Source organism: Hypanus sabinus, chromosome 26, assembly GCF_030144855.1.
Source record: "Hypanus sabinus isolate sHypSab1 chromosome 26, sHypSab1.hap1, whole genome shotgun sequence".
In the NCBI taxonomy this organism is placed as follows: Eukaryota; Metazoa; Chordata; class Chondrichthyes; order Myliobatiformes; family Dasyatidae; genus Hypanus; species Hypanus sabinus.
In genome coordinates this window covers 16,959,824-16,970,162 of record NC_082731.1, presented here as the reverse complement: position 1 = coordinate 16,970,162, position 10,339 = coordinate 16,959,824, and the positions used below count along the sequence as shown (strand labels likewise).

The 10,339-nt window shown below is 48.6% G+C and overlaps 1 protein-coding gene across 2 annotated transcripts; it reads right to left on the bottom strand.

The window, feature by feature from the left end:
• Positions 1–900: 900 nt before the first annotated feature.
• LOC132381650 (zinc finger protein 664-like) lies at positions 901–10,077 on the bottom strand. 2 transcript variants are annotated; one of them, XM_059951246.1, is made up of 2 exons: positions 9,940–10,077; positions 901–4,579 (listed from the first exon to the last, which is right to left on the bottom strand). In XM_059951246.1, the coding sequence occupies exon 2, from the start codon at positions 3,990–3,992 to the stop codon at positions 3,366–3,368; it is 627 nt and encodes a 208-aa protein (XP_059807229.1). In that variant the 5' UTR covers positions 3,993–4,579; positions 9,940–10,077; the 3' UTR covers positions 901–3,365. The 2 variants fall into 2 exon arrangements, with proteins under 2 accessions (XP_059807229.1, XP_059807228.1); XM_059951245.1 differs by having other exon boundaries at positions 9,917–10,039.
• Positions 10,078–10,339: the final 262 nt, after the last annotated feature.

Here is a 10,339-nt window from a genome sequence, read left to right as displayed (position 1 = left end):
TGATCCATTACCAGCTGCTCTAAACACTTTATATTTGTTGAAGTCAGTCCCACTGGTCGGTAATCATTTAGGCCAGTTACTGTTACTCTCTTGGGCACCAGAATAACGATGGCTGCCTTGAACCCTGCAGGGACAGCAAACTGGTTCAGAGATATTAAAGATGTCCATGAAGACCTGTTAGCTAGGTCACACAGTCCTTCAGCACTAAGCTGAGTATTTTGTCCGGCCCTGTGGGTTTACCTGGCTAGGTTTGTCCTCACCTCGGCTGTGGCCAGACAGGGGGTCTGTTTTCAGGAAGAGAGGGGGGCTTTCCTTGATGTCACACGCACATGTCTCTGGTGTCACAAAGGTGTCTGTGGATTTTCTCTGCACACACACACACTTTGCCTTCCTGATGGCATGGGAGAGTGTGGCTCTTGCTGACCTTAGTGTGGATCTGAAGGCAACATCCCAATCCCCAAGCAGCGCATAAACCTCTGCAGTTTCTGGTTTGCCCTGGTGATGATCAGAACAGAGCAAACATTAAAACTGATATTAAGTTGTGTGCGGGCCCATGGCAAATGTTACACTGAAGGGGCTGTGGATCCTAAGTCAGGAAGATACAAATTCCCCTTATCAGTTTCAAAACTTCATTTATTCGGGCAGGTAAAGGAAGCATTAAAATATTTAACAAGATGTGTGTGAACTCCTCCCCTCACTGCAGCATACCTCCTGCTCTACTCGATCCATTACACTGTTTGTGACCCAGCCCGTCATTCAGTCCCCACTAAACCCCCGACCGTTCTACTGTCACACACACTCCACTGATATAAAATGCTGCAGGAAGTGGATCAATACATTAGTACCGGCTCAAACTGCCGATCCAGTCTTCACTTGCCAACACTCTTCACGAGTCCAGACTCTGTGTTCATGAGAATTTTATGTTCTCACAGCCATGATCCAAGCTTTTGCAGATAGTGATATACACCCAAGGCCACCGGAAAGATATTTGCACATATAGTTTAACTCTTTACAGTACATTCAGCTCCAATGTGGCAACCCCATCACAGGATTTAATACAATTCCTACAGATGCCCCACCAAATGATGAGCAAATCGCAAAACTACTAAGCATAAAATCAAAGTGCCTTTCTGACCACCCCTGTGAACTATTGTAGCCACCTACCTCCTAACGTTGTGCTTATCGACCATACGTTATCGGCAGAGGTGAGAAAGCTGCATATTTTCCTTTAATTGTCCCGCAAGGATGCAGGCTTTTGTTCAGGTAGAAGGGTTCAGCTGCTCCAGCAGAACAGGAGCGAAGGGAGCTGTAACACCTCAGCCGCTATATGAGGAGCACAAGGCGCACTTCCAGGATTTTCCACAAAATATTCTCAATATCAAAACGGGAAGAAAAATCGTCAAAGAAAAATTAAATGGTGGCTTACATCAGGCGGCATTTTACAATGGGAAAAATTAACCTCAACTGTGCACTTCCACAGATATTGCCTGACCTGCTGAGTTCCTCCAGCATTTTGTGTGTATTACTTGAACTTCAAGCATCTGCAAATTTTCTCTTGCAATAAAATAATCTAAATAACTGGGCCCAGAATGTACCGACTCTTATGACTCAAACATCCCTTTTATTTTACCTGCGCACTGCGTCAACCATGTACCATCTCGCACCCCCGGGCCACTGTCCCACATGTGCCTCGGGCACTTCGCTTTTACCAAACACACGCACATCTTTGGGGTGCATCTGGTGAATTTTAACCATTTCCTTGAGCTTGTGCCAGAATTCCATATTCCAACATGCAACTTTAAGTGAGGACAACTCTGACACCGTGCTCGGTTTCTCCCGGGGGTGGGAGAGAGAAGGCTCATGAATGGCCTAAATCAGAGTCAAGGGCTGGTGTGGATCATCAGATTTCTTGGCCTGGCACTGCCTCACCTCAATATCCTGACAGACAAATCTGGGTAAATCCTCTCCCTGGCATAATTCCACACTAATTCCCACACTACGCAAAATATAAATGACAAGTACCAGTTAAACAGTACTCACCTAAATCCGCAGGGTGCATACTCCGCAATCTACCACTTTTGAGCAAATGAGCTCACGATGCCTCCTGTATTCTTTGCATTACACTGGCAAAACGGCTACGCTAAAATGCCACGCAGATCGAGTACACACTGGCGGCCCGAACCCAACCCTTCGCAACTGGTGGCTCCATCTCACCAAATTAACACCCAGGGTTTTATCCCTTACAGAAACACACACCCTCGCACACACTGTTTTTATACCTATACCAGTTCAGCTCTCCATGTTCAAGATCTCGTGCTCCCATGTAGCACCGACCCAAGCAGATCCAAGTCCGAGTGCTAATTTTTAAAGATTTCCACCCACCTAAGACTACTAAAATCACTTGGCCACACAATGGGTTGCACCACTTCTGACATCCAATGTTGTGCAAATGAACTCACTGGAGGAAAGTACTGGCAGAGGCGAAGGAGATTCTATATTTGACAAAACAAGGTACTGCAGGCACCATCTGCAGACGCTTTCGGACAAAAGGTCTGATTGGCCCAACGTGGGGCTTGATAATTTATGTGCAAAACGTCCAAGGACAATTCCAGATTTACAACGTACAGACAATGCTTTCTTTGAAGCTACACGCAGACTCCACATTAATTTCAATCAGCATTTTCTGGTTTGGGATTCGTGGCTTTTGGGAACTCAATGTTTAGAGCTGCACTCCAAAATTAAATCCACAATTTACACTCAGACCGAAGTTTGGTGGTCAAAGTCATTTGCTAAACTCAGAAACCACTCCAACAGGGACAAATTGAAGGTTCGGGTCCGGACCCCGCGTCACGAAACCAGACCAACTGCCTCTCCGGATGCTGCTGGACAGTCAGTGGGTTGTGCTCCCCGTTCTGTGGGACCATCTTACCACAGGTAAAGGTCATTTGGCCCCACTGGTCACCAAGGTCATGGCTGATGGTGACCAAACACCATTTTCCCGCTGTCCGACATCCCATAATCCATTTAACATCGGGAATTCCCTCAATGAAGTTCATGACCTCCCATTTTCCCACACTTGACTCCATCTGCTGTGTTCCTGGCCGTCCCTTCAGCTTGTCCACGTCGGCTCCAAGTCTCTCACATCCTCAAGCCCAGTTCATTCACACAGAACAGATTTATTCATAATCGATGCAGAATACAAATGTACCTGCAGTTCCAGGGGGAAACAACCCAAATGTGTCCAGTGACCAGGGTCCAAACCCGGATGTGATCAACAGCAGCAATAACTGCAGAATCAGTCACTTGTGAACTCACCGCTGTGTCAGCGCCTGCCGTGTTTAAGACCCCACCCATATACTGTACATTTAGACTTTCCCTTTGGTGTGCGTTTTTCGATGTCTGCAGAGATAAGATGAAGAAGCAAATTTCTTCCCACATTCTGGGCAGGAGAACGGTCTCTCCCCGGTGTGAATTCGTTGGTGCCTCAGAAGGTGACATGACCGCGTGAAGCTCTTCCCACACTGACTGCATATGAACGGCCTCTCCCCGGTGTGAATCCGTTGGTGCACCAGCAGGAGAGATGCCTGAGTGAATCTCTTCCCGCATTCGGAGCAGATGAACGGCCTCTCCCCGGTGTGAACTCGCTGGTGCACCAGCAGGTCAGATGGCCTAGTGAACCCTTTCCGACACTCGGAGCAGACGAACGGCCGCTCCCCGGTGTGAATTTGTTGGTGCCTCAGAAGCGCGTGGGACTCGGTGAACCCCTTCCCGCACTTGGTGCAGGTGAACGGCCTCTCCCCGGTGTGAATCCGTTGGTGCAACAGAAGCCCGGACAGCCAAGGGAACCCCTTACCGCAATCGGAGCAGGTGAACGTCCTCTCCCTGGTGTGGACTCGTTGGTGCTTCTGCAAGTTGAAGGAATTCTTGAGCGCTTTCCCGCACTGAGAGCAGGAGAACTGCCTCTCCCCGGTGGGCATTTGCTGGTCATTCATCAGGACAGCGGGTCACTTGTGTCCAGTCAGTTGCGTCAGGAGATTGGTCTCTCCCTGATCAGAACTCACTGGCGTGTCACCAGGTGCGACGAGTTAATTACTGTCCTCAAATGGAAACAGGATTTGAATATTCTCAGTCAAAAGAATGAATGTTTCACTGGTGCAAAAACAAGGATGTGGTGAACATGTTCCCAGTCACAGATCAGGTGAGCTCACCTCCCCCAGCGTGTCACACACGGTCTCTCGTTGCAGTGGCTGTTCCTTTCCCAATCCGCACTGGAGTGATCACTGCCCGCTCCTTCACAGGCTGGAAGAGGTTACTCGGCTTCTCTGCAGATTGGCTCCTGTCCTCACATCAGTGGTTTCTCCCCTCTCCACTGTAGACAGTGTGTCTTTCCCCAGCTGTGTCACGGTCGGTGCCCTGTAACAGCCCTCACTGCCTGGGGTCTGAAGTGAAACAAACCAGCGTCTCTCCCTCCACGCTCACAGGCCGATGATATTCAGGTGCTGGGGAGCTGAGTGGGGTGTAGATCGGATGTGATATTCCCTCTGAGATACCCAGTCGCAATTCCTCCACCTTTGATGTCCTGTTAAGATACAAAAATCATCAGTAAGTACAGGGTAGTGACAGAACAGATCACTTTAATCTCCTGGGTCAGCTGTGACTCAGTTGGTAGCTCTCTGACTGTGACAGTTAGCCCATCGAATCTGCTCAGCCATTCCATCATGGCAGATTAATTACCTCTCTCGATGCCATACTCCTGCCCTCTCCCATAACCTATGAAGCCCTGACTAATCAAGAAACTGTCAACTTCTGCTTTAAATATACCCAACCACTTGGCCTCCACAGCCACCTGTGGCAATGAATTCCACAGATTCAACACCCTCTGGCTACAGAAATCCCTCATTTCTCCTCTAAATGGACGTCCCTCTATCTTGACAGTGCCTTCTGGTACTTGACCCCCCCCCCCCACCACGATAGTAAGATAGTAAGCATACAGTACTCTCCACATTCACTCTATCTCGGCCTTTCAATATTCGATAGGTTTCAATGAGATCCCCACACATTCCTCTAACCAGAGAGTACAGGCCCAGAACAATCAATCGCTCCTCATACATTAACCCTCTCACTCCTGGAATAATTCCCCTGAAACTCTTCTGGGTCCTCTCCAATGCCAGCACATCATTTCTCAGATAAAGAGCACAAAATTGCTCACAATAGTCCCAGAGCAATGCCTGAAAACCCTACCAACGTCTTATAAAATTTCAATTGCCTCGTTCCAACTCATGTGCTCAATACATCGATTTGTCTGCCAAGAGCTTTCTTTAGGGCTCTTATCAACCTAGAACGCCACTTTTCAAAGAATTACTGATCTGTATTCTAAAATCCCACTGTCCTACCACATTCCTCAGTGCCCTCCTGCTCGCCCACCCTAGACGGTCCTCCCAAAATACAACTCCTCACACTTATCTGCATTAAGTTCCATCTGCCATTTTTTCAGCCGGTCCAGGCACCACTGCAAGCTTTGACAGTCTTCCTCACTGTGTACTCCTCACCCCAATCATGGTGTCATCTGCAAATTTGCTGATCCCGTTTACCACATTATCATTATTGAAATAGATGACAAACAACAACAGACCCAGCACTGATCCCTGCAGCACTCCACTAGTCACAGGCCTCCAGTCAGAGAGGCAACCCTCCACCCCACTCTGGCTTCTCCCACAAAGCCAATGTCTAATCCAATTTACTACCTCATCTTGAACGCCAAGACACTGAACTTTGCTTACCAACCTCCCATGCAAGATCTTGTCAAAATCCATGTAGACAATATCCACTGCCTTGCCTTCATCAATTTTCTTGGTAACTTTCTCGCAAAACTCTGTAAGATTGTTTTGAAATGACCGCAAGTCCATGTTGACTATCCCAATCAGTCCTCGTCTATCCGAACACTTACACATCCGGTCCCTCAGAATACCTTCCAATAACAACCCCACTACTGACGTCAGACTCTCTGGCCTTTCATTCAAACGCTTAGTCCTGGAGCCTTTCCTAAACAACAGGACAACACTAGCTATCCTCCCATCCTCAGGCACCTCACCAGTGGCTAAGGATGTTTTTTAAATATCTCTGCTAGGGCCCTTGTAACTCCCGCACTCACCACCCACAGGGTCTGAGGGAACACCTTGTCAAGCCCTGGGGATTTATCTCCTTGTCTGTGTTCTGTATAGGGTCCATTACCTCACTGCTGCTTTCCCTCGCTAGGCGTCTGTTTCCTGTGCAAGTACAGTTGTAAAATATCTATTAGAGATCTCCCCATCATTTTTGGATTGCTGCGTAGATTACCCCTGTGATCTGCCAGAGGATCGATTCTGCCCCGTGATATCTTTTTGCTCTTAATATATCTGTAGAAGCCCTTGAGATTTTCCTTCACCTTGTCTTCTTTTAGCTCTGTTCATTTGTAATCGTTATACTCTGCACGTACCTGATTCACTGTGACCTACCTACATCTGCTGTGCACCTTCTTTTTCTTAACCAGGCCCTCAATAACCAAGGCTCCCAAACCTATTGTCCTTGCCTATCATTCTGAACAGACACACCCCGTACTCTCAAAATTTCACTTTTCAACGGTTCCACTTACCGAGTACACCTTTGCCAGACAGGAAACTGTCCCAGGGCCTTCCTGACACTATCAAAACTGGCTTTTCTCCAACTTGGGATCTCAACCCAAGGACCAGACTAATCCTTTTCCATAATCACCTTTAAACTCGTGTTCAAATGGTTGTGAGGCATCTAGTGCTGGTTGCTCTCAGTTTCAGCTTCCAGTGCTGGCTTGCGAAAAACAGAACCGAATGTTTAAGTCTCTCCCTGCCAGTACATAGCCTCTCCATCAGCGAGCAAGCCTCATGTAGTGACTCCCCGCCACTGACACACAGAAATCGAACATCTTTCGGACTCAGGCTGAACTACAGAGGACGTGGAGGAGGTCTGGCCCCTGCACACGTAGGACGCAGGCCCACCGGTGTGTGGACAAGCCCTAGTGATCGTGAACCAGATCCCCAGCTGTGGGTAAACAGCCCCACTGCCTCGTGGGCAGCCTCAGGAGAGATGAAGGCTACGGGAGTAAACCCAGACAGCAAATCCGGAAGATCCCCTAAGGCAGCCGGATGTCATTGAACATCTTTCCAGCAGCTCCTGTAGCCAAGCTGGTACCAAACATATTGCTTCATAAGCTTTCCTTTCGACTACATTGATGAGGCTGAGAGGGGGATCTTGATGTCTGGGCATCTCAGAATCTCCATACCTTCCGCCCAGGCTTGTGATGATGATCATCACCCGTTGTCCTTTGAGACACACGGATGCCAACCAACCAGATTCCCCTGAATACAATCAGAAGAGCAGTGAGGAAGCCGTCAAGTAGTGTCAGGCGCATTTTAAATGCGATTTTGCATCGAGTCAAGTACCCAGAAGCCCACGTGCCCGACGTCGTCAACAGTGGAGTTGGGTGGCGCTGGGCCTCTGATTTGGTCAAGATCAACGAGCGGTTCCCCACACACTCCCTCCTGCCTTTGTCACATGTTGATCTCTGGCCTCGCCAGCACGTGGCACAGGTGGCACTCCAGACATCACAACCCTGGAGGTGTAGTCCTTTAAATTTACATTCAACTCCCTGAACTCACTTTGCAGGACCTCGACAACTTCCAGCCTATGTCGTGGTACCTACAGGGACCATAGCCTCTGGTTGCTTACCCTTTCACTTCATGCTGAGGACTCGATACGACATGTCCCAGACCCTGACACCCAGGAAGCAACGTACCATTCATTCGCAGAACCTGCCTTCTGTTCCCCGAAATGACGAATGCAATTTACTGCTGCCGCAAAACAACAAATTTCACAACGTCATTGCTGACAACCTTTACAGATCATGGATTGGGTCTCAGCTGGTCTATCGGGAAGGACATCCAGGGATCAGTGAGGTTGTACTACATTTGTAATGTCACCGTGATTATGATTATCTGGAGTGACTGGAGTGGTCAGTGAGATTCCCCAACAAGCAGAGACTGAATAGAGATATTCAAATCGATGAGCTGATTCTAGAGGAAATCGGGAAAACAGTGCAAGTGGCAGAGTGACAGTCATCCCTTTACCTCCAATCTCTTCCTTCGATGCTTCTTCCCTGCACTGACCCCATTTCTTTAGTTCCCTCGACATGCAGTATAGAACAGTACAGCAGATGAAGAGGCCCTTCGGCCCACCATGTCTGTGTCAACTTGTGATGCTGATCCACACTAATTCCATCCACTTGCACAGGATCCATCTGTCCCCATTCCCTGCCTTTCACGCATCTGTCTAAATGTTCCAGTTGTATCTGCTTCCCATCACTTCCCCCGGCAGCATTCCAGGTACCTTAACATCTATTGATCTTTGTCTTAAATGTACTCGGGGGCTCAACCTCGAGGGCCGTCTGGGGTGGATCTTACCGCAGGCTGGGATGAAGATCACACTCATATGCAATATTCCAGAAACCATCTCACCAGGGTCTAGAAACACTGAGTGGCTACGTTAATAATTATACCAGCTCATTAATGCAAACATCTAATCAGCCAATGATGTAACAGCAACTCAATGCATAAAAGCATGCAGACATGGTCAAGAAGTTCAATTTTTGTTCAGACCAAAGGTTAGAAAGGGGAAGAAAAATGACCCAAGTGGCTTTGACCATGGAATGATTGTGTTTGGCAGGGAGGTTTGAATATCTCAGAAACTCTTGATCTCCTGGGATTTTCATGCACAGCAATCTCAAGAGTTTACAGAGAAAGGTGCGAAAAACGAAAGAACATTGACTATGCAGCAGTTCTATGGGCAAAAACCTTGTTAATGGGAGGGGTGAGAGGAGAGAGGCCAGACTGGTTCAAGCCGACAGGAATGAGACACCAACTCAAGTAACCAGCTGGTACAACAGTAGTGTGCAGAAGTGTATCCCTGAACGTGGACACATCAAACCTTGAAAACGATGGGCCACAGCAGCAGGAGATGGTGAATGTAGACTCAGTGCTCAGTTTATCTGGTACAGGAAGAGGCCAATAAAATGGCCACCGAGTCTAACTGCAGTATGATCCATTTCTATTGAGTATTTCTCAGCTCACACCAGCATAACATCGTTTTCACTCCTTCCAAACCAACTAGCCCAATGACACCCAAATCACAATTAACTTACTAAACCGAACCGGGAGGAAACCCACGCAGTCACGGGGAGAACACAAACACCTTGCAGACTCCTAACAGTGGCTGGATTTCAACCCGGGTCACAGGCGTAGCATTCACCTTACAGAAAATGATACAAAACCGTTCCGCCCTGATGTTGTTTTATAACTTTGCTTGGCAAAAGCTTCTGAGAGTGCAAACACACAATATCCACCACTTTCTCCTCACAACACCGACAAACATATCACAATATCGCCAATCGTTTTCTTATCCTAAATCTATGGAGACATAACACAGAAAAAGGCCCCTTTACCCAAATACACGCCAATTATAAACACTAAAGCAACAACAGTTCTGTTTTATTCCCTGCTACACGCTCGGTTAATTTACAGTGGTCAATTTATCTACCAAAGTTAAAAAGGCAATTGTTCTCGCATCATCTGTTAGAAGCAGCAACGTAATCAGAATGTATTTGTTTATTTACTATAGTGTAACGCAGCTCCTATTTATCGGGTCTGAGTCCCGCTGCATGCCCACACCTGGGTGTGGAGAGCTCGGCAGGGTCTGGAAGCGCCCCGCCGGCTCCCAAATCCATTGATCCGCGGGATCAATAGGCACAATTACACGGGCGCTGCCGCTACATTCCAGGCCGGCGGCAGCTCGGGGAGGTTGGTAAGGGACGGGGCTGGGCTGGGCTGGGCTGGGGAGGGCTTATCCTCACCGCGATACTCGTAGCGCCCGTACCGTCTCGCCCCGGTCGGGGCCGGGAACCGCTCCTCGATATCGCGGCCCAGCGCTTGGCTCCAAACCGCCGCCCACTGCCGATGGCGTCACGCCTGACGTCAGGCGCATGGGCGGCGAAGCTGCATTTGAACGGCGCCTGTCACCACCTCGCGGCTCCCTGGCTGTTGTAGTTCCGGAGGGATAGATATCAACAACAGAGCAGAGTCTGCAGATGCAGGAAATCAGCAGGCCGAAGTTCAGAGCGAGAGCCTTCGATAGGACTGGAAGGGAAGGACGCAGAAAAATCAGAATTGCCATGAGTACAAGCTGGCTGGTCACGGGGGTGGGGCAGGGTCCGGAAAGTTGACCGAGGAACAGTTCTCCAGCTCTGCTTGATACATTCGGGGATCTTCCGTGTCTG

Excerpts from the sequence above, each read along its gene's own strand:
- LOC132381650 (XM_059951246.1), bottom strand. The coding sequence starts at position 3,992 with ATGAATGACCAGCAAATGCCCACCGGGGAGAGGCAGTTCTCCTGCTCT.